At 38.0% G+C, this 23,967-nt stretch overlaps 1 protein-coding gene across 22 annotated transcripts in view; it reads left to right on the top strand.

The window, feature by feature from the left end:
• LOC122540675 (neural cell adhesion molecule 1-like) overlaps positions 1-23,967 on the top strand; it is a 508,029-nt gene that overhangs the window by 425,516 nt on the left and 58,546 nt on the right. For 13 of the 22 annotated variants that reach the window (XM_043676739.1, XM_043676737.1, XM_043676738.1 and 10 more), the window contains one exon: positions 17,983-18,107. In XM_043676739.1, the coding sequence (XP_043532674.1) occupies positions 17,983-18,107 (125 nt within the window). Of the gene's footprint in view, positions 1-6,460; positions 6,503-12,103; positions 12,107-17,982; positions 18,108-23,967 lie in introns of all 22 variants that reach the window. The other 9 variants (XM_043676725.1, XM_043676722.1, XM_043676730.1 and 6 more) reach the window with 2 other exon arrangements.

Raw genomic sequence — 23,967 nt, 5'->3', positions numbered from 1 at the left:
GGGTGCAGCGGATGCAATAAATGATGTGTGTGGAGGTGCAGGTGAATTAGTGGCGGATATGGAAGTATCCCTTGGGGCCTTGGAGGGAAGTAAGGGGGGATGTGTGGGCGCAAGTTTTGCATTTCTTGCGGTTGCAGAGGAAGGTGCTGGGAGTGGAGGTTGGGTTGGTGGGGGATGTGGACTGACGACGGAGTCACGGAGGGAGTGGTCTTTTCGAAACGCTGATAGGGGAGAGGAGGGAAATGTATCCCTGGTGCTGGGGTCCGTTTGGAGGTGGCAGAAATGACGGCGGATGATACGCTGTATCTGGAGGTTGGTGGGGTGGTAGGTGAGGACCAGTGGGGTTCTGTCCTGGTGGCGGTTGGAGGGGTGGGGCTCAAGGGCGGAGGAGCGGGAAGTGGAGGAGATGCGGTGGAGGGCATCGTCGATCACGTCTGGGGGGAAATTGCGGTCTTTGAAGAAGGAGGCCATCTGGGTTATTCGGTATTGGAACTGGTCCTCCTGAGAGCAGATGCGGCGGAGACTCAGGAATTGGGAATATGGGATGGCGTTTTTACAGGGGGCAGGGTGGGAGGAGGTGTAGTCCAGGTAGCTGTGGGAGTCGGTCGGTTTATAGTAAATGTCTGTGTTGATTCGGTCGCCCGAGATAGAAATGACTAGTAGATGAAGTTTGCAGAATTTCTTGGCGGCTCTTGGAAAGCATTCGTGCTCCTGACCCTTTATATAAGTGAAAAAAAGGAAGTTATCTGGGTATTTTTTTAATGCGATTTCTAAATGTGGGTGGCACGGTGGCTCAGTGGTTAGCACTGCTGCCTCACAGCACCAGGGTCCCAGGTTCGTTCCCATTCTCGGGCAACTGTCTGTGTGGAGTTTACACATTCTCTCTGTGTGAGTTTTCTCCGGGTTCTCCGGTTTCCCTCCCACAGTCCAAAGATGTGCAGATTAGGTGAATTGACCATGCTAAATTGCCCATAGCGTTAGGTGCGTTCGTCAGAGGGAAATAGGTCTGGGTGGGTTAATCTTCGGAGTGTCAGTGTGGACTTGGTGGGCCGAAGGGCCCGTTTTCACACTGTAGAGAATCTAATCTAATAATCCCTTGAAGGACAACTGCTTAGATTTGCTCATCATCAGGAATTAATAGGCTGAGTATGCACAAATGGCGCTCAGGTTTGCTTCAAAATGGTGTTTGCAATAATATAACCACCTGAGGATCTAAATGTCAATATTTAATCAGCCAAGTGCCTGTTTCAGTCACTGACCTGCAGTTTTTCAGACAAAAATCACTTCCCTCTTCTATTAGTTTAAGATCGAAATGTTTGTGTCACATAACAGATTGGATACTCAACTTAAATGTTTTGCCATGTAGTTCCTAAGTGTAACCTATCGTTTTGTAGATTGCAGCATCTAACATGGGTGTAGGCCAACTAACGAGCATTGTTATTCACCGGATGTCAATACATCCCTTATTGGAAGCTCATTTTGGGGGCAGTTACTGAGTACTCAAGAGAAAATATTGACCAGTGTTTCCTGTAGTGTGTTCTGTAAAACCTATAGTGTAATCCCAAACCTGCAAAGGAAAACCAAAATCAGAGTGAAAGAAGAGCATGTCTTTCAAAGATTGAGGAAGCACACCTAGGTTCTTGTGGCGCAGTGGTAGTGTCTCTATCTCTGGGCTATGATGCATGTGTTCAAGTTACATCTGCTCTAGAGGTGTGTCATAACATGTCTGGTTGGAAATGTCTATATAATAGTACACCAAGTTTTAGAAATTATGTAATCCCACTGATTTCAATAAACTATGTAATGTGGAAGGAGATAACTTAAGGCCAAATATTTTAAGGCTGTAATGGTGTAGTAGTAATGCCCCTACAAAGTTTGTGCGAAGATTTGTAGCTCGGGTGCTCATTGTTGTGGTTCTGTTCGCCGAGCTGGAAGCTTTTGTTGCAAACGTTTCGTCCCCTGGCTAGGCGACATCATCAGTAATGCCCCTACCTCAGAACTAGGAGGCACAGGATCAAGTCCCACCTTCTCTAGGAATGTTTAATAACATTGTGGAGCAGGTAGTTTAGAAAATATCTAGCACAGGACGATACAGTTAGCACATCAAATAACCCATTCCATACACTGGATACACATTCAGCATGGGCCAATTTAATAGCTGTTAATTCTTCTGAGCATAAATTATCAGGGCACTTCTGATGTGATTTACCTTCAACTTTCGATGATAATGAATATCTAACAACTGAGAGCAGAAAATACAGTTGTGTGTGCGCTGCAGATACTTAAATTGCCTCAAATCTGACATACTTTCATGAGGACTCAAACGTTGCTCTATCTTTTGCATAAACACAAATAGGTCTCATTAAGGCATCATCTTGATGAACTAAGGACCATATTGTCTGTCTCTATATAAATTCAAGACAGTATTGAACTTGTTATTTTAGAGAAAAAACTTGAATTTTGTGGAGAGACAGCTGTTGTTGGGTTTATTTATTGAACAAGATAAACTGGCATTTTATTGTTACCAACAGCCCTTGGACTCAGCTCTTGTCCTGTAGTAATCAGAAAAGACCAATTATCTTCAACTTAAAGCTAAGAAATTATTTGCTGTCACTGACAACTTAATATGTTATTTTTAAAAAAATAATTAAGACCTCTTAAGGGAAACCTTGATATCTATCTGAAGCTAACATAGACTTCATTTCAATATTGGGCACAATTTGGAAGAAACCAAAGATTTATGACTTCCATTTAATTTTTTGTACCAGCTGGATCTCCCTTTCCCCTGAATTGGCCTCATATTTTGTATTAAGCAGGAAAGTCACAATTTACTGCTGGTAAAATAATTGGTTCCATATATATTCACAACACATTGGTTATTTTGGGAAATCTATTTACTGGAATTGAACTTTCGAAATCCACATTATAAATGAAAATTGTATGTTGATAATCCAAGTTTTATTTTTGCCCAAAATTTTTATCGGCATTATTCTAGTTTTCATTTATCATAAAAAACAAAATAAATAATAAACTTTTCTTTTTACCATTTAAAATACGGGTAATTTTAAGAATGCAATTATTACCTGTCTCTAACATTTTTATATTAATCATGGGATATGGTACATTGCACATTATTTGTAGAGCTTTTATTATCCAGCTGTGATTGCTCTTGAGAACATGATAGTGCACTGACTGTTTTGAGAGTATATTGCTGTCTGGAATTACATGTCGGCTGGACGAAGTAAGATTGTAGATTTCCTTCTCTAAAGAACATTATTGAACGAGAAGAAATATTTCAAATTTGATTACTGAAGAACAACTTGATTCTCCAATTGTTGTGCTGGGATTTGGAGTATTAGTCAAAGTTAGAGAATGATTCTGATAGCATATTATATCTCATAAAGGTGCTCATGAACCATCAGCTCGAATCAAACACATAGGATGATGTTGAAGTCACTTGATCGCAAGACTCAGTTTGGGTTGGTACTTCTAGTTCCTGAAGCTAATTAGTGCACTATTTAGGGTTTGATAATAATCGGACAACTTTATTCTTTCTGATAGCAATTCACAAATTGACGTAGTTTTGGATTTGAACTCACCAGCACTGAATTGCTAGTCTGGTACCTTAACAATCATACAATTTCACAATGTTTTAGTAGGTTGTCACTGATCAGAGAGATGGTGATGTGGTGGTATTGTCAATGAATTAGCAATCCAAGGGTGCAAGCTACTGCTTTGGTGATGTGGATGAACTTGACCTCAATTAATCAAAGTTGGAACTTTAGCAATGGTAACCATCGATTTTTTTTTAACTATAAAAAGAAAACCCGTCTGATTCAATCACGTCATTTAGGGAAGGAATACTGTCATCCTTCCCTGCTTTGGTGCGTGTGATTCCAGATCTACTGTAATGAATCATCACTATAGTCTGCAATGATTTAGTAAACCTCCACGTTAAAGGGCAGTTGGGAGTTGACAAGAAATGCTGACCTTGCTGGTTATATCCACGTGCCATGAGAGAACAGCCTGAGAGAATTGTGTTATCGGATTGAAATTCGAATTCTAGGTTCTTGTGGTGTGACTACTTACCTGTTCAAGGTTTATATTCTCTCCTTCTCTGTGCCATTGGTGCCATTTAATAAACTGCACTGCACCAAAGGGAAATCGTGATCACCAACGTTGCAACTGAAAACCTTGCCAAGTGGCATCCGCAATTCACTGACTTAAAAATAGTTTGCAAATCTTGAGTAAAGGGTGATAGAATTGTTGCAGGTGGTGAGCTTTGCCTATTCCAGTAGCTGCTGAATTGCCCCAAGTTTGGTTCAGATTTATTGTTGCACAATGAAATATCTTATCACATCCCTCCATTGAAGTGCATTATTTAACATGCTGGAAATCATTATATACCTTTTATTGCAAATCTAGGTAACTTTGGGGAATTGCAGGAAACTTCCTTGATGTTGAAGACTGTAGAGTGGAATATCGTTATTGTGGCCTAATCAAAATGTGAATGCAAATTGAGTCTATCTGGTATTTTAATTGAACGGGAAGTTGCAGTAGCAACAAATTAAATTTGAAGCATATAAACAGATTTTTCTTTATTGCTGCAGGGTTTTGTCAAGGAAACAAAAGCAAAATTAATATCTGTGGTAATTTTCATGCTCTACAAATGTACAAACTGGGCTTCAGGCAATAAAGTTTCGACGTGTTTATATATCTGTGCATCATATCTACTTGTAGAAATGCTTAATTTGAATTTTTTCAAATAAAGCAGAAAATCTGTTTCAGTTAAAAAAAATAAGTAAATTACATTATGCTGATTATAATTAAAGATAAAATATTTAATCATTTGGAAACTGAAAGTTAAAACTTTGAGGTAGGAGATCTGGGGAAAATAGGTTTTAGATGCAGGGCCTTGTTGCTAATTCTTAGATGGTGTAAGTGGTGATGATAACGCTGCAGTAAATATAGAGCTGTCTGATTGATCTAAATTCAGCATATTTAAAAATAATAATGTGGCTTTCTCCCAGTTTCTGTTTTCAGCAAAGTTGTTCTTCGGGTATGCTCTTACAACATCATAATGATAAAACAAATCATCATGCACACGATTAAGTCGTAGTTTATCATAAGTTGTGTGAATGACATAAATAACATCAAACTGAACTTAGGATAATAACCAGTGCACAAGAATCCTTTGGCTTTTAAACATAAGCTGAAGATTATTTCAAAAATGAATTCACAACAAAAGATAGAATTTAGGAGATTAAATGCAAATAAGGATTTTATGTTTGCTGGCTGTAATATTGCTGTTTTGGCAGTTGGTTCAGCATTGTTAAGAGTTAATGGGAGATGTCCTAATGTTAGGTGTAGCTTCATTGTTTTTTCTGACAAGACAGTTTCCATTAGTTGTGAATTTCTCCACAAGCATCAGCATGAGCAATGTAGTTTTGACATTTGGTAATTTGAAACAAATGTATCTACAACAAAAGAGAGAGTTGAGCTTCAGAATTGGTGATCGACTCATAATATACATGTTTTTATAACCAAGTGATCTTAACTAAGCTAAAACGACTGCTTAAATCGAACTGGGTGCAACTCATTATATGGTTCATGCGGACATTTGGGGAGGTGGGGGGGCAGATTTTCCCTTCCCGTGTTATAAATGTTGGGACTCAGTTGGCTCACCCTGCTACAGTTTCATAGCTGCACAATTGGGTTGAGGTGGATCATCTTTCCCCATCACTCCCACTTCCCAAGTCTGCCAGCCAACCACTGAGGCAGCAGTGATCAGATCCTAACAGCACCACTGGTCAATGTGGTCACCTTTTGGGACTGCAGCAGTCCTGAAGTCTTCCAGAACCCTGGAGACTTTACGCAACCCTGGAGACATGGGTGTCTGGCCAAAGTAAGAACGTTAATGAGTGTGTAGCAAACCCTGAGCATGGGGTGGAAGCAGAAAAATAGAAATGAGGGATGAGAAAATCTTGTGGTGACCTTCAGTGGACATGGGAACCCCTAAAGGTGACCACCCCCCAATTAATTGGCCACTTAATCATCTAAGTTGACCAGCAGACTCCTAATAGGGCTTCTAATTCCCTAAAACAGGTCATCAGGCATCACAGGGCCAACTGCATGACTGCGAATTATATACTCTTTCCTCTGCACCTGGAAACCTAAGCCCAGAAAGGACCATAAAATCCAGCCTCGTAAATGTACAGTGAACTCATGACATTTTTTTTCACTGATCTACTGCATTTGCTTCTTTATTTACCAATTGCTATTGAAATCTGCATCTGGTCACCTGCATTTTCTTCAAGTGCATGCTTTAAGTTACACGTCATAATGCTGCTTGTTGATATTAGTCATGTGCATCGACTGTCTGTATTAGAATTTCATGTGACATTTGAAATATAAAATCTTTATCGTTAATGCATTTCTCACTGCCTTTTTTTTTCTGTAGCCACTCTGCCTCCATCTTCTTTTTCACCACTTGACTCAGCTAGTGAGTATTCTTGCATGCAGCACTTTGTTTTCCCAAGTATTGATATTTGCCCCTCAGTAGCTGCTAACATCTGTGTGTCCAATTGCAAGTTTATCCAAAACCTGCTAAAGGTCCGGTTTAAATCTGCAAATGTCAATCATCCTAATACCTACTTTATGGTTGAGAAAGTGATTTGTTTTAATATAGTGAGTGCTAAGAGGTTTTAAATTTGATGGCATGAATTTGATACTTCAATAATGAAATTTTGCCTCTTTAAGCCTTTAGTTTCGTGTAGAAGACTAATCCTGAGAAATTCCCAAGAGCTTAATTTAGTTTCGGTTGACTGTTCTGCTAATGAAGAGGGTGTTTAATATGCACGCATTGCTTTACTTTATAGTCAGCTATTTCCATTGCTATTTCTCATTTAAGTACGTGTAATTTAGCAACTGGCATATCTTAAGTGAATTGCAAATTTTACAGGATATTATTTCATTTGAGGATAGTTTAATACCTTAGGGTGTTCTCCTCTTGGACAATTCTGTTCAGCTTGATTTGTGTTGCCATATAGACCAGTTCTTTCTTATTCCTTCCAGAAAAAGATAACATCAATTAGCATTCACCTACTTGTTGCTGTGGGATAGTTGCCCAGCTCTAGGGAAATATTAGTTTGGCGCATGTCAACATGCAGTAATAATGAGTGTGTACATGCAGATTCTTTATTTCAAGTAAATTCAGGACAATTTAGGCATCACTTTATTCTGCAAGAGAAATATTTTGAGCACCAAAATGGCAAAAGCTTATTTTTTTTTAAAAATTATTCTGATTTGACTTGAAGCTGAATGTTTACAGGCAATTCCCAATCAAATCATTTTTATTTAAAGATTCCCAATTACTCCCAGTTTTTGTTGATGAGGAAAAAGTCCAATTTTTGAGAAAGATCCTAAGGAAAATGACGGCCCGATTTTGTATGTTTTCCTGGTGTCTTTGATTTACTTATCAAAGTTATGAACTTCTTAAGGAGCCAAGGACATTAACAGATAATGTTGTTAGTTCCTTAATTGTCAAGTTCTTTGCTTTAATCTTTCCTATTAAGGCTCTTGGAGCTACTAGCTTTTCTAAAAAAAAGATAAATAGTTTTTATCATTTAATAGATGGGGAAATAAAATGTTTTTAGAAACGGAGGAGTGTTGCTTGTTTTAACATCAGCTTTACCTAACCTCTGCTGCACTGGTTTCAAATATATGGATATCTAATATAAACCATATGTTTTCTCACTGTTACAATTTGAACATAAATAATTTCAGATCAACCTCCCAGCTACTAGACGTATTTCCTACAGGAGACATAGGTTTCAGAGCCTCCAGAGCAAATGATAACAAGCATGAGCAATGTTCTGTAGCCCATCCTTGACCAAGACAGACAGTTATACAATCTATACTCACAATAATCTGTGTACGGGGTATAGTGTTGACTGACTTTGGTATCATCATTCATCTGTGGAAGTTATTGCAAAATCTGGCATGCAAATTGTGTCTTCACGCTCATAATTATGTCCCGTATAGATAAAAGAATTCTTGTACATGTCTCTGTGCAATCATCTCACGATTCAATTTGTAATCCAATTTTACTTCTGGAGAAGACAACTATAATTCTTTTGGAATGAAGTACTAACACAAGATTCCTAGTATTCTACAGCAATATACATTCTGTGGTGATCTGAATTTATATTAGTTTGTAATTTGTGGCAAGTATTAAACACTTGGATGTCTGATACTAGCCTGAATCAGAAGCATTCTATTGTGACTGAATCTGTCAAGGATCAGACATGGGTTAAAAGAGATTTTTTTTCATTTTGTGTGTTATTTGTGGAATATACTGACCAAGCAAATGCAATTATTGATGCAAAGGTAAAACAAATTCTTATTCTCAGAATTTGTGATTCTTGTTCAGGTATATTTGATACCACAAATAACTATTATTGTTATTGATCCAATAACACTAAACATGTTAGTCAAATATTGGTGGATCGTGCTATCAAAAAATGTTTTAAACAGGAATTAAAAGACTTCTGTCAAAGGCAGGCGAATGGTGTGCTGCAACACTGTGTGGTATAGCATGCTTTACCCGACCTTCTAAAATATCATGTATAAATTCTGGGTTTCCAGTGAGAAATTAGATGAACAACAGCCCTCCTGCATTTGTGTCAGCAATGTTTGTAGATGTTGCTTCAGAGTTTTCTGTAATTGCTTAGTGACTTCAGTGCAGGTGGGTGAAACTTGAAATGAAATTGTCAGCTGGTAATCATATGAATAATTAGTATATTCTCAAACTGTGATTGTTGATATTGCTTCAGTAGTACTGGTGGAAAGTAACTCTAGAGCTCGTTTAGAGCGCTTGCAAGTGCTGATTTTAAAACTGTAAACAAATTGACTAATAGTTAGTTTACCGCTGTTTGGATGTTTTCAGACAATTCAGAGAAATTGTAAGAGTGTCCAAAAGTAGAGGTGCTTTTCGTCAGAATCCATGTGGAAACTGATCCTGTGCTTTTCAATGATGTTACAAAGAGGCATCATGTATGTGAGGCACAGATGCAGTCAACTACTGATCCTTGGAGAACTCTGGAGTAATTAAGTCAGGACATTAATGACAATTTGCTGGCTATGATTAGGTAGGTAAGGGTGGAACTAGATGAGAATGGCTTCCCTGCTGGATAACACTAGAGAGGCAATGGAGGAAGATGATGTGATCAGTCTTTTCCAAGTGTGCAGACTGGTCAATAAGGAAGCATAATTCACTTTTGTCACAATAACATCAATGTAGCTTGTAACGTTGTCAGAACTGTTTTAGTAATATGACAACGGTGAAACTCTGACTGGAGGAATTCAGACGAGGAGTTTCAGGAAAGTTGGACTCAAACTTCAGAGGCTTCAGCGCATCCAGGAGCTTTGGAGATGAAAGGGGGATTAGAGATTGGCCAGAAGTTTGCAAAAGTGGAGATGTCAAGGGTTTATTTCGAGGGGAAGGGTAGTAATGGTTGAATTGAAGGAGCAAAGATGCAGCATGGAGTGAGAGCATTCACAATGTCAGGTATTATCAGGGATGGGGGGAGGGGGAGTCGAGACAAATTCAAGTCGTCAGTGGTTCAGAACGAATGGTCTTGTTAGAAAAACAAGTAGAATTCAGAGCTATTTCGAATACAAGCAAAGTTGGATAGAAACTAGAAAAGGAGACATATTAACAGCTTGGGTAGGGAACAGCATTGAAAGATATTCAAACAGGATGTCTAAGGGAAGGGAGAGAAGTAAGCAACTGATCAGAGTTTTGATCTTGGTGGAAATCCTTTGCATTTGTTGGTGGTACAGGTAGAGGCTGGAACAGACAGAGCTTGATGCTCTTTGAAAAGTAAGCGTTTTTTTTTTGCTGATGAGAACTGGCTAACAATGCTTTACATCCGGCCTGATTTGGTTATGAATGGCAGAATCAGTTGTCTGGTGCAACCTGTCTAATTCTATATCCATCGAGCTTATGGAAGCAGAGATGAGGGCAGTACCAATGAAGCAGTGTTAAATGTATATCAGTCTTACCTGAGAGAATGCCTCAAATTTAACAGGACTGCCCCATCAAAGATTGATCATGGTTACTGTGTAAGTAGCTAAGCAATATAGGTTCCGAAAATCACAATTTAGATCCATAATGTTGAGGTTGCTGATCTTCAAATAGAACATAGTAGAATGTACGAGGAAGTCTTAGGTGTGCTTTGATTATTAAAGCTCCAATACTCCTTATATTCTGCTCGTCATCAACAATTTTTGCTGATGCTCAATGTTTGTCAGTGATTTAAGATGTAAGGAACTGCCTCTTTTGTAGTCCTGCTCTCCTGTGAATTGAACAAGTTATTGTAGGGCCACGGATACCTGTTGAATCATACCCAACGAGAAGTCTTATTTCCAGGAGGGGAGGAGAGAGAGACTTTGAGAAAAAAAAAGGCCTCTGTAGATTTTCTAATTGTGACAACAAAAATAGCAATTATTCATCACTTTCAGAAATCCTGTAGGAACTGTTTTGGAGTAAAGAAATTACTTCTCTCTGTTAACTGAATTATATAATCAAAAGAATAGGCCATTATTCTGTACAACTATTAAGGACTTATTTTACGTATTGACAGGAATCAACGTTGATACAGAAGATGAAATTAACTCCAATCACAATTGAATGGAAAAACACAATTATATGATGCTTTGTTTTTATAAGGCATTTAAGGGAATTTATTTCATTGTAAACCATGACTCTATTTCACACCATGATTATAACTTAATTCTTAATGCCACAAACGTTAATCTGCATTATATTCCATTGCAGCACAATATTAATGTCATTTTTCCTTTCGTGAAGAAAATATTAATTCAACTTCTTTCATTTATTAACACTATTTCTATTTCAAAATAGATGTCAATGCAACTTTTATTCTGGTCCAGCATTAATATCAAGAGAGAAGAATATCAATCCAACTTTATTTCAATGCAGCAATATGTGCTTGGATGTCAGTTGCTACAAATTACTAAAACAAAAATTTCAGAAATCATTGATCGATTGTTTAGGTTGTTAAAAACCTAACTTATGGAAAGCAACGCTGGAGTTAACGCAATTTATTTTTGTCTTTCATCTTAGCTTGTCAACTCCAAATATATCTTCAATGATCATGCATAAAATTTAAGGCATTAATCCTTTATTCTCGCAATAGACCTCTGCAGGACATAGCTGCACAATTTGACAACCGTGGCCTTGTATCTGTGAACTGTTAACATGTTGTGTGCTTTGTAACAAATGATATTTGTAGATTAACAGATGTTCCAGACAACAGCAATACCAAAACTTTCATTGCAGTTTTATTTAAAACATTTTCACATCATCTCTCATTCATATCACAAAGCAGCTGAATTGTTGCCCTAGCATCCTGCTTTGTAAGGGAATGAAATTTATGCCTTAACACACACTTTCCATTTGTTGTTGCCCTGAATCAAATGGAAATTGCTGGTGCTGAAATGTATAAAATTCAGACATTGTTATGAGCTTTGTGGATGATGAAGTTCACAACATGTGATCTAAATCTATTTAGTGTTTGTGAAAAGAAGTGTTGCTGTTTCTAAACCTGCAGAGTTTCCTCTGAATTATGATTATGTGGAGAGAGCACAGGCAGGTCCTTCCTGGAAAAAAAACTGGTACTTTGTTTTGATCAGTTTTACTAAGGAGAATGATCAAGCTTTGCCTGATACAGTACTAATTGCATTTCTATAACAAAATGCTTTGCATTTTTAAAAATTGTTAACCACTAAACATTCTCATTTACAATTACAGCCAGAGGAAATACTGCTGATCTGTGTTGCTACCAGAGAGTTTGATTTAAATATCCCAGCGTCCCATTTGTATTTTAATGTTTTTTGGTTTGATTTTGGTTTATTCAGTCTGTAACTCAATTCCTGCCCATGTTTACATCAGCTTTAATTTTGTATTTTTCATGTGCTCTCCTCCACTTTCCTTTCAACCAATCATGTACGTGCGTATCATGTGACTTTGTCATGTGGCTTGCATGGTGCTGATGATGTCGTCCACGCTGGTGAACAGAAGGTAAAATCTTTGTTCTGATTGGTTGAATAAATTGAACACACTGAACACATTTCTTAAGGGTCCAATAGAGTTGAGCTTTTCAGAAGTTTCATAATTTCCTCATAAATGCATAATTATATAATTGAGCAAAATGTTGCAAAACTTATGTCTTTTTTTAAAAGTGGCAAGATATCCATCAAAATGGTAGAGGGAGAAATAACAAAGTGAATAATTGGACTATAAAACCAGCAAATCACTTTAACCTTTAATGATATAATCAATTACTTTTATCTTGGTAAGAAATTAAACCATTAGTTTGTTTAGTCTGCCATCCAATTCAAAGTTTCTCTGTTAAAATGCCATGGACCAGTTTCCTTTTCTGATCACACACTTCTGCCACACACAGATGTCCTTCAGTCACTTTGACCAGTTGGATTGCCTCAAGGATTAATGTGCATTGTGACTGTGTCATTTTTTTTCATATTTGGTGCTGGTTTGGTTTAAAACAAACCTTTGCAGCTGATTGTTATTCAGTGACATAATTGATATCCCAAGATTCCAAATTAAAGTAGTTAATTGCAGCAGAGGAAATCAATAAGGAAAGTTATTTAAAAACAAGGGGAAAAGAAGTTTTTAAATAGGTAAAATGTATTATGTTGGAGGTCAATAAGTAAAAACGTAATGATTATAGATGGAAAGATAGTGGGGATAAATGAATGCAGAGGGAGGTTGAATGAGGTGATGGACAAAATAGAAGAAGGCAAGTTTGAGCATTTGTTTCTATTTAAGGTTGAATTTTTGAGCTTCCGCCAAAAGCTTAATGAATTTATCAGCACCCAAACCACACCTGCTTACAGAGACTTGGATTTGATCTATTCTCTGATGCCTTATCCCACTTTAGCCCTAATGACAAAGAAGTTTTTCATTTGCTCTCTTCCTGGAATAGTGAGAGGAAGCTTCAGTCACTATGTTGGAAATACTTGAGTAAATATCAGATGAAGGTGGGGGTCAAAACGTACGGTGCTGGAAAAGCACAGCCGGTCAGACAGCATCCGAGGCACAGCAGAGTCGACGCTTCGAGCATAAGCTCTTCATCGGGATTCCTGATGAAGAGTTTATGCTCAAAATGTCGACTCTCCTGCTTGTCAGATGCTGCCTGACCAGCTGTGCGTTTCCAGCACCACAATTTTTGACTCTGATCTGCAGTCCTCATTCCTCCTAAATATCAAATGAGAACAGAATCCGGCTTGGCTTTGATGCCTTCCCCAACCCTCTCAAATCCTCAATCCACACAATGCAAGGACTTTCAAAGCTGATAATTAACAAAACTGATTGATTTACCAGTTGGCAATTTAAGGGCTAATCAAATATAACATTTTTTTTTGCCAGTTAGCCTTATTAAAATGAATCTCCTGTTCAACAGTTGAATTGTATTTGATGCATAAAAATTAACCGAACGTCATAAAGCAGCCACTAAGACATTATTGACTTTCTTGTATTAACTATACCTTGAAGTAGGCTTAAATATCTGGTGTAGTTTTAAAAGAATGTAACTTTCATAGTTTTCATTTTCTAAATTATTTTTTCATGCACTTATGCAGATTTCAGTATTAATAAATAGATTTTGTAATTCCTGGTGTACAAAAATAAAAAAAGTTCTTAAAGATTATATGAAATTAAATACTAATAAATCTAAAATAAGTGTAATCTTAAGCAAACTTGTTTTTAAGAAGTACAAAAGTGAAGGTCATCATGATAGTTAAATTAACATGGACCTAAGTCATATTAAATTTAGTGATGTGATGTGCCTGCAAAATGGTGCTTAAAGTGCTGAAGATAAATCGCAGAAGTCATTGAGCATTTTGTCCATGTAATAGGGTTTAAAAATAAACAATAATAATAATATTGATCATAATGAGATCTCTGCCCTGCTGACTGTTTAGTGTTTTCACAAAAAAAAATCAACTTTGTTGTCATTCCAAACAAACTGTTGATCTTGTTTGAATTTTCACAAAATGAAATAAAGCTGTGTACTGGTGCCAAGTATGTAGGTTGAAATGCGTCTAATACATTAATATTACTAACACCAACACCTGCCTTAAACTGTACATATGATTTTTTTTCTGCATTGCTTCCCTGCTAAAATTTTAAAAAATACTCATTCCAGTTGTTGCCTAGATATATTTTTTGTACTGTAATTAACCTTGCTGTAAGGTAGTACTGTTTTTTGTTTTTGAATCTGCTCTTTTGATTTTTAAGGGGAAGCATCTAGGCAGGTTAGAATACAGATCAAGACTAACACTTGTAACTCACAAGCATTGTTGCATGTCGCAAGTAGTTCTACTCCCCTCCTGAAGCCTATTGGGCGACATCCTGAAGGACAAAAAGAGGCTGAGAGTTGTATTCTTCCCCTACAATCCCTATGCATGCCATTTGTGTAGCAGATGCAGGCTAATTTTTGCCATGGATCTTTCACCTGTGTGTCTTTCACTTCTTCCTTTTACATTTGATCAATCATAACTGAATCGTATGCGCAACAAACAATGCACAACATTTTTTTTCATCTAGGCATTTTCTTTGAATCTTTTAGTACCATTTACACTGTGTGTGTTGACTCTTCGCAGAATGGAAGGGATACAGCTGCTGGAAATCTGAAATAAAACAGAAAGTGCTGGAAATGTTCAGCAGATTTAGCTGAATCTACTGTGAAAGAATGAAAGCAGAGTTGATGTTTTAGGTCTGTGACCTGTATGATGGGACGGCTTTTTGAGCCTTATAGTAGGTGCCATGATGCTGTAATGCACGTCGATATCAAATTAAATGCTGGCACCTGAGAGAAATTCGATGTTTTCTTGGTAAAATATTCCAATACCATTCCACAGATCAATGAATTGTATTTATCCCACTGCTGGAGCATGGGATTTGATAAAACTACAGCATGCCAAGCCAAAATTATTTGCTCAAAATCTGCAAACTAAGCAAATAGTTATTGGTGAATATGAAAAGACACTTAGTGTAAATGGTACTGCCATATGCATGCTAACTGGGTCTTTTTCTTCATTTAGAGCCAGAAAATCACATAGTCATATAATCCTTGCCAATACGATGTCCGGAATATTGTTGCATGACCGAGCATGGTTTGTGTTGGTGCTTCTTTCTTCTTTAACTTCTTTATTTTGCCCAGAGAAAGGAGTAATCTACATTTAGTGATTGGATTGTGTACCATTTGGAATCAGCCTTCAAAAGGAGCAACTGTTTTTCTGTTTCTTCCTTTGGAATGTCACTAACCTGTTAAGTTACAGCATAACTCTGTTTATTTGAATCGCAAAACTATTCTTTGATACGTTAACCAATATCTATTCATAGCTTAAAATGAATATGTTCATGAAAGTATAATATTTTATAAGCATGATTACCCCAATAATCTAACTCGAGGCAGGCACTAACAACAAAGTGAATGTTTGGTGGTGACTCTTATACAGGAGACTCAGTGAGGTCGTAACATTTTATAATCATTTCTTTATTGAGTGCACTCTTACATGATCAAATTTATTGTTGTGTTCTGTGTATTCTCTATGCAATGCAATCTGCAAGTAACATTTATTAAAATCAGTGTTTGTGTAGATAGCATTTATCTAATATTAGACTGATGAGCAGTGAATAAAACCATGACTCGCATACAGAAAGTAAACCTAATTGTTAATTAATGTTCCAGCATCTGAATGGAATCCATATCATCCTTCCCACCTTTAGCAATCCCTCCTACTGAATTATATATTCTCCCTTCCCTTCATGTTTTACCATTGCCTGCTATGCCTCTGGTAATCAAAGCCTCCTGAACCTCTCAAGCTTCCATCCTTCTTTGAAGTCTCTCCTTAACTCATCCCCATTCCCTCCACACACCCTTTATGATATTCCCTCCTTTGGCTCAGTGTCATTTATGTTCTTGTGCCTCTGTGAAGAGCTATGAGATTGTTACCTACAGATAGTTCAGTTGTTGAATCCATTTTTGGCTTTCTTGCCCTATCAATCTCTCTTAAGTCTGTATCACAGCTGCTCAAGCATGTATACCTCTGGTAATCAAAGCCTCCTGAACCTCTCAAGCTTCCATCCTTATTTGAAGTCTCTCCTTAACTCATCCCCATTCCCTCCACACACCCTTTATGATATTCCCACCTTTGGCTCAGTGTCATTTATGTTCTTGTGCCTCTGTGAAGAGCTATGAGATTGTTATCTACAGATAGTTCAGTTGTTGAATCCATTTTTGGCTTTCTTGCCCTATCAATCTCTCTTAAGTCTGTATCACAGCTGCTCAAGCATGATGCGATAGAAACACAATAAAAGAGCTTTGCCTTGAGTAGAAAGAAGAGGAGGGTCATTTGTTGGCCACTTCCAAGCCACCCTGTCTCCCATTCTCAGTATTCTTGGTAGGCAGGATGCAAAAGGCACCAAAAGAGGGAGCACTTGATTTATGTTCCAATTGGCCATGGAACTTTAACTTAATTCTATTTCTCACATGAAACTTTGAAGTTGTCACTTAAAATATTTATTTTAATTTATATTATAAACATATAAATAAAACCTTGTCTCCTTACAAGAGCCACCACTCCACATAACTGATCTGGTTGAGCAGAACTGCATTATTGTTTTAATTATTTAATGTAATATTATTTTGATATATCCTGCATTAAAGGGTACTTTATGAATAAAAAAGTAATTTTCAGTTTCCTCTGACCTTTGCCAGTAGTGTTTGATCATTTATTGGTGTTCCATTGTCCTTTTGGGTTTCCAAGATACTGGAGAATAGATGCTCCTTTTGATTAAATGTGTTGTAATTATATTTGATGCAAAGCTTGAGAAAGAAAAAATAAAATAAAAATCAAGTTTTCTTTCTCTCATTTCCGTTCAATCTGCAGTCAAGTAGAAAGATTGTATTCTCTTTATTTGGGTTTCAATCTGATTTCTTTCATTTGGGGAATAACAATTTTTAAGATTTCTTTGTTCCCCCTTTAAAATATAAAACTTAAAATCAATTTTACTCCAAGACATCAAATTTTACATTTCTCACGAGATCATATGAAAAGTTATGTCTGTTGTCCGTTTATGTCTGCCTTTGTTTTATTCTGAAGTCCTGAATGATGCATCTGATAGCTGCAGAATGTAATAAAACAAAAGTATAATCATTACTTTCCTCACTTCAATTAAAAAATAATGGCAAAAATATTGAGTGGCCAACAGTCAGAGAAATCCTGCAGATGGTCTAGCAGTCTTAGGATGGTGAAGTAAGAAGTTCTAACATTACCTAATGACTGGACTTCTTTGAATTTACATGTACCAAGTAAATCCAGAGTATGACCTTTTCAACAAGCAAATTAGCTGTCACTTTGAACAGTTCATTTTGGATCCATTTACATTCAGCCCCAAAACAGACGTATGTTAGTGTCAATGGCAGCTAGTCAATTCCATGTCAAAGTCTCCTCAAATATTACATTACCAACTGAGAACTGCAGAATTCAGTGTCAAGTACTTTTCAAATTCAAAAAGTAGAAACTCGAAAACTTCAACTTAACTTGGTAATATTGACTACTTTATATTAAACAAAACCTCAGCGCAAGGCATTGTCTGAAGTACTTTTTTCATTATACATAAATGACTAAATAAAATAATTACTACAGTGTAGCAAACACTATCATTACAAATCACTTCAATGCAGTTCTGTTCTCAGTAGGTTATTTGAATCCAAAATACTTTGATTTTGCAAGAAACATGAAATGTTTTTTAAAAAATGAATGAACATAAAGCTAATGATGTCTTCTGAGTAAATGTAGTGAAGTTATTACATGACAGTTTTTGGACCATTGGATAAAAATTGTGGTGTTACCAACATTAACTTGTAGGAGAACCAAGTCCACCAAAACTTGAAGGAAAAGTACTCGGAAGTGGAAATGTCTTCAAAGTAAATTGGATCAAGCAGGATGATGGTGGTTCCCCTATCCAACATTATTTGGTCAGATACAAAGCTGTAAGTACAGAGACATACATATATGTGTATACAGTTGTCCCAAATATGATAGGAGAATATCTACCTATCATGTTTTTTATTGACAGTGGTAATTTCTTACTTAAACCTTACTTAAACCTTAAATATCTGGAATTAAGAGTCTAATGATGACCACAAATCTATTGTCGATTGTTGAAGAAAAAACCCATCTGGTTCACTAATGTCCTTTTGTGGGCAGCACGGTGGCACAGTGGTTAGCACTGCTGCCTCACAGCGCCAGAGACCCGGGTTCAATTCCTGCCTCAGGCGACTAACTGTGTGGAGTTTGCACATTCTCCCCGTGTCTGCGTGGGTTTCCTCCGGGTGCTCCGGTTTCTTCTCACAGTCCAAAAATGTGCAGGTTAGGTGAATTGGCCATGCTAAATTGCCCATAGTGTTAGGTGAAGGGGTAAATGTAGGGGTCTGGGTGGGTTGCGCTTCGGCGGGTCGGTGTGGACTTGTTGGGCCGAAGGGCCTGTTTCCACACTCTAAGTAATCTAATCTAAAAAAATGTATTGGATTTGTAAAATAACTGGAAGTCAAAGAAAACATGTTGAGAGAGAACACTACCACAGCTGGATGTATAAGGGTGCTATAAGAATTCTTTGATGTGTCAGGGAACTTTGGATTGGGTCGAATGTTAATTTAATTCATAATTTTAAAAACATTTTTTTCATTCTGCATGTACAATTACAACCATGTAACAGACAAGAAAAATTATTGCAGGATATTGGGATAAACTTTCAAGTTGCTACCTGATGCCAGTAATTGAGTTATATGAGTCAACCATGCACATGAGTCACCAATCATAGAAGCTGTCCAATTTTCATTTCTAAAGAAATCTGGGGTATTATATAGCATATAATCACCAAATTTAGCTATTCCACAGAAGCCACTTTACTCACTGTTCCATTGAAATTAGTAATTTCCACTTAACCTTCACAGAACCTGTGCAAATCTATGTGCTCAAGTTTGTGCATGAGCATTCCTGCATAACCACATGCACTTTATTCACTTGCAGCATATGGGTGTTACTGGAGGGGCATTTGTTGCCAATTTCAAGATGCCCTGAGAAGGTGGTGATGAACAACTGTCTCGAGTCACTGCCGCATCTGTTGTCCGTACACCCATAACACGTTTAGGGCATTCAATAATTTGATCCAGTTGCAGTGAACCAGTATAATTTAAAGCCAGGATGACAGCTTGGAGGTGTTTCCATGTGTCTCTGCTGCGCTTGTTTTTGTTTGAGGTAGTAGGGGTTGTTAATTTGGAAAGTACTGTCAGAATATCCTTGGGGAGATGCTGAGTTGTGTCATGTCGGTGATAACCAGTCTGTCTCCTTGGGGAGATACTGTGATGTGTCATGTAGGTGGTACCCAGTCTGTCAAGTGAGTCAGCAGAAAAGGGAGTCAGTGTTGAAAATGGTGGATGGGGTGCCAATCAATCTGGACGCTTTGTCTTGGATGGTGTCAGGCTTCACACTTGTTGTTGGAGCTACAATCATCTTGGCATGTGGAAATATTTCCATCACACTCCTGACTTGTGTCATGTAGATCGAGAATTTGGGGAAACAAAAGGTGAGTAACTCTCCACAGAATTCCTAACCTCTGACCTGCTCTTGTCACCACAGTATTTACGTGGCTATCCCAGTTCATTTTTTGCTCAGTGGTAACCCCCAGCATTTGGATGTGGGGGATTCAGTGTTGGTAATGAACATCAAGGGATTATGATAGTCTTGTTGAAGATGGTCATAGCCTGACACTTGTGTGGTCCAAATATCACTTTTCGTTTATCATCCCAAGCCTGAATATTGTCCAGGTCTTGCTGCATATGCACATTCATTTTTTTTTGGTATGCAAGGAGTTGAGAATAGCATCGAGCATTGTGCAGTCTTTAGTGAACCTTCTACTTCTGATCATTTGATAGATGGAAGGTCATTAATGAAGCCAATGGTGCTTGGGCTTGGTACACTGCACTGAGGAACCCTGTGGTAGTGTCCCAGAGCTGAATGAGTGATCTCCAACAACCACAACAATCTTTCTTTGTGCTGGGTATAACCCCACCCTGAATTTTCACCCAATTCCCTTTGAATGCTTTTATATTAAGAGTAGCCTCACTCCTTTGGAGTTTAGCTCTCTTTTTGTAAGCTTTTGAGTTCATAACTTCACTTTTAAGATCCAAGCCAATTATAGACAGAATTGAAAGAGTCAATCAAGGCCAATTCTCGGCACAACTATTTTTTTCAAACGTTCTGTAGAATTTATTGTTCATCAGAACAAGTATAGAAGAAATGATGTTAACTAAAAGTAATGTTTTCAGTACCTCTACTTCATAATGCCAGTTCGCAACATTTGATTGGACACAGGTCCTTTGGTCTGTTCTGTTGACTGAAATTCTTCCATCTTCGATATTCCTCCTTGTTCATCAAACCACTAAACCCAGGTCCTGTTAATCCTTCATAGCCACTACTGCCTGTGCATGATCAGAATCATCCTAATCTCTGATTGGCTTATTAGTGCATGAACAGGTCATGAACAGTTTGGGACAGGCTGATCTAAATGTGCCCAATTTCTCATTGGCTTCTTTTAAAAGTAATGGTTATCTACATGTTATTTCCCACTGTTTACTGATTAGTTCATTGATATCTCATTGTAACATTGTGTCCCTCTTATCTTTACCGACTCCATAGATCTTTGCGAAGATGAAGCAGCATAAATGAGACCATTTGTGTAAGCTCTCAGTGTATAATGTCACCCCCTATGATTTACATCATTCCCAGATGTTCCAATTGATACATCTAAAAGGATCAAATCAAGCACAATTCTTCAAACCTCACTGTAGTTGCAAATTCCAACATAAATATATGTCCATATATAAAAGCCTGTACCTCAAACCATTTTCACATGCAATAGCCTAAGTTTACATTAGTTTGAGCCATAAAACAGCAACAAAACCATAAACTAATAACTTTAGTTTTGAACTGAACATATGATTTCTTCCTAGTTCAAAAAAAAAGTTTTCCAATGAATAGTAATGAAACCAATTTAACTTAATTCCTCACATGTTTGATCAAGTTAAAACATCTGAATGTAAATATGTTTCAAAATATGTATGCAGATACAAAAGACAAAAATAACAAATGCAATTGCATTTTATATGCTGGGACATTAAAAACAAAAACAGTGAGTTGATGAATCTTCACAATATTAATATCAATTCCTCATACATCGTGCAATTTGAAACATGCCATTGTAGAAATGAATTTGAAGAAAAGGAGGAGAAATGCAGATTCACTAAATTAATACCAAGGAGAAGAGGCTTAAGTTATTATGACATATGTAGGAAATCAAGGGTTATGTAGATTAAGTAGATCAAACAGTTAAAAGTCAATTCTTGTAGTCAGAATTGATAATAATGGTTACACCCAAAATGTTGACTTCTCCACCTCCTGATGCTGCCTGGCTTGCTGTGTTCTTCCAGCCTCCCAATTGTCTACCAATTGATAATAAAAGGTTAATTTTTATGACTAATAGCAGAAGCACAAATTGGTGGGCCAGAATTCTTTTTCATGCACATATTTCCTAAAACATGGAGCAGATTTCCATAACCATTAAAGAGGAAATTAGATGAAATCCTCCAATATATTAACGAAAACTGGAATCAGAGTGGATGTCTGATGATATTATGACAAGTGCCAAGTGGAAATAGGTTCCCCTCTTTGTAAACCACTTCTCAGTCAGTAACCATGATTTTTTTTCTCTTTTGGCACACACTTATCACACACAAATTAGAATGTAGTTTACCAAAATGAAGAAGCCATTCCAAGCTTTTCTTAAGTGAAAGAGAGAAGAATTATGTTACTTTTATTTTCTTAGTTAAAATGTGATGCCAAAGATGCACTCAAACTCAGGTAATAAGTTGAAAAATGGGGGAGACTGTTGTCTATTACAAACAGGGAAGCAGAAGCAAATACAGTTTAAACGTCTTAGATGCCTTAAGTTGTGGGAGTAAAACCTGACTCTATGGCTATTTTGTTTCCTCCACAGTAATGAATTTTTTTAGAATCCTAGAGTTCACTGTGAACAGTTGCTTTACCAAGTTGCTTTGTTGCCGCACACTTGATTCAATGATTTTCACTGAATAGGCCAGCATTTAGTCCCCATTCCCCTAGCTGCTCTTGAAGTTAGTGGTGAGCTACCTTCCTGAGTTGGTGTGGTTAATTTGATGTAGGTACAGGTGCAATGTTGCTGGTTTGGCGGGGGGTGGGGGGGGTGGGGGGAGATCCCATCATTTTGAACCAGTCACAGTGAAAGAACGGTGGAGTATGTTTCTAATTTAGGATGAGGAGGGTTGCCTCCACTTCCCTCCCAGATCCCCTTCCTGCTGCAGCTGGCCCAAACCCATGCCTCCAAACCCAACATCCCCCAGATGTGACCCTCACCCTCCCAATCTCCCACTGGACCTGACTTGTCTCACACACCCTGATATACTCTAAACACTGCATCACTTAGCTGATATCTTGCCACATTGCATCCTGGAACCCTATCTACCTGGCAACCTATCCCCTACTCACGTGATAACCTATTTACCTAGCACCCTACCTCACACACATTCTGACACTTTACCTTCCCAGCAGCTTTAAATGAGTGAATACAGTAGCTGACTGCTGTGAAAAGGGGCATGGTTTGCCTTCTGAAAGTTCTGCACGACAGAAGACCTGTCAGGATGGAAGTACAGCCCTGCGTTTCTGAAGGAGCCCTGATCAGAATTTCCTCTCAGAAGTGCGGAGTGGCAATCTCCTCAGAAAATCTAGCTCATGATTCCGTTGTACTGTATACTCCAAGTTTAAGTCCATTATTTTTCCAAACTAAATAGTTTTCAGGCAACCTTTCATCTCCCAATATGTAAATTTATCGCACAATTAAACTGGAAATGTGAATTTCTTAATGCTGATTTGGTTGTCTGGTTTTGCTTTGATTTCTTTGATGAAATGGTAATTGCAGTGTGATTGTGTTGTGTACTCCATATGAACTGGCCTCAGTCTATGATCAGGAGATCAAAGCAACTATTTTAGGTCAGCATTTGCTCTCGATCACTATGGTCCATGAAGATCTGGAGCATTGCATTAGATGATGGAAGTTCATTGTCAATATTCTGTGTTTTTCATTCCTAATAAACTCCCCACAATGAAGAACAAATATAAACACTATTTCTCCTTTCCGTTTATAGTGAGTGTCCCATTGTCAGGTCAATATAAGAGAAGAATACAAAATTTGGGATGATAATACACACATTATGCAATCACTCTGTCCTATCTTGAGGCCAAAACATGCTTTGGGTCTTGCAGTCACTTGTTTGATGGACTGTGGATGATGCAAGGCTTAACCCGTCTTTACCGACCGACTCCCACAGCTACCTAGACTACACCTCCTCCCACCCTGCCCCCTGTAAAAACATCATCCCATATTCCCAATTCCTTCGTCTCCGCCGCATCTGCTCCCAGGAGGACCAGTTCGAATACCGTACAACCTAGATGGCCTCCTTCTTCAAAGATCACAGTTTCCCCCCAGACGTGGTCGACGATGCTCTCCACTGCATCTCCTCCACTTCCCACTCCTCCGCCCTTGAGCCCCACCCCTCCAACCGCCACCAGGACAGAACCCCACTGGTCCTCACCTACCACCCCACCAGCCTCCATATATAGCGTATCATCCGCCGTCATTTCCGCCACCTCCAAACGGACCCCACCACCAGGGATATATTTCCCTCCCCTATCAGCGTTCCGAAAAGACCACTCCCTCCATGGCTCCCTCGTCAGGTCCACACCCCCCACCAACCCAAC

The sequence above is a fragment of the Chiloscyllium plagiosum genome, chromosome 35, assembly GCF_004010195.1.
Source record: "Chiloscyllium plagiosum isolate BGI_BamShark_2017 chromosome 35, ASM401019v2, whole genome shotgun sequence".
NCBI lineage: Eukaryota > Metazoa > Chordata > Chondrichthyes > Orectolobiformes > Hemiscylliidae > Chiloscyllium > Chiloscyllium plagiosum.
This window is presented reverse-complemented; position numbering and strand designations above follow the sequence as displayed.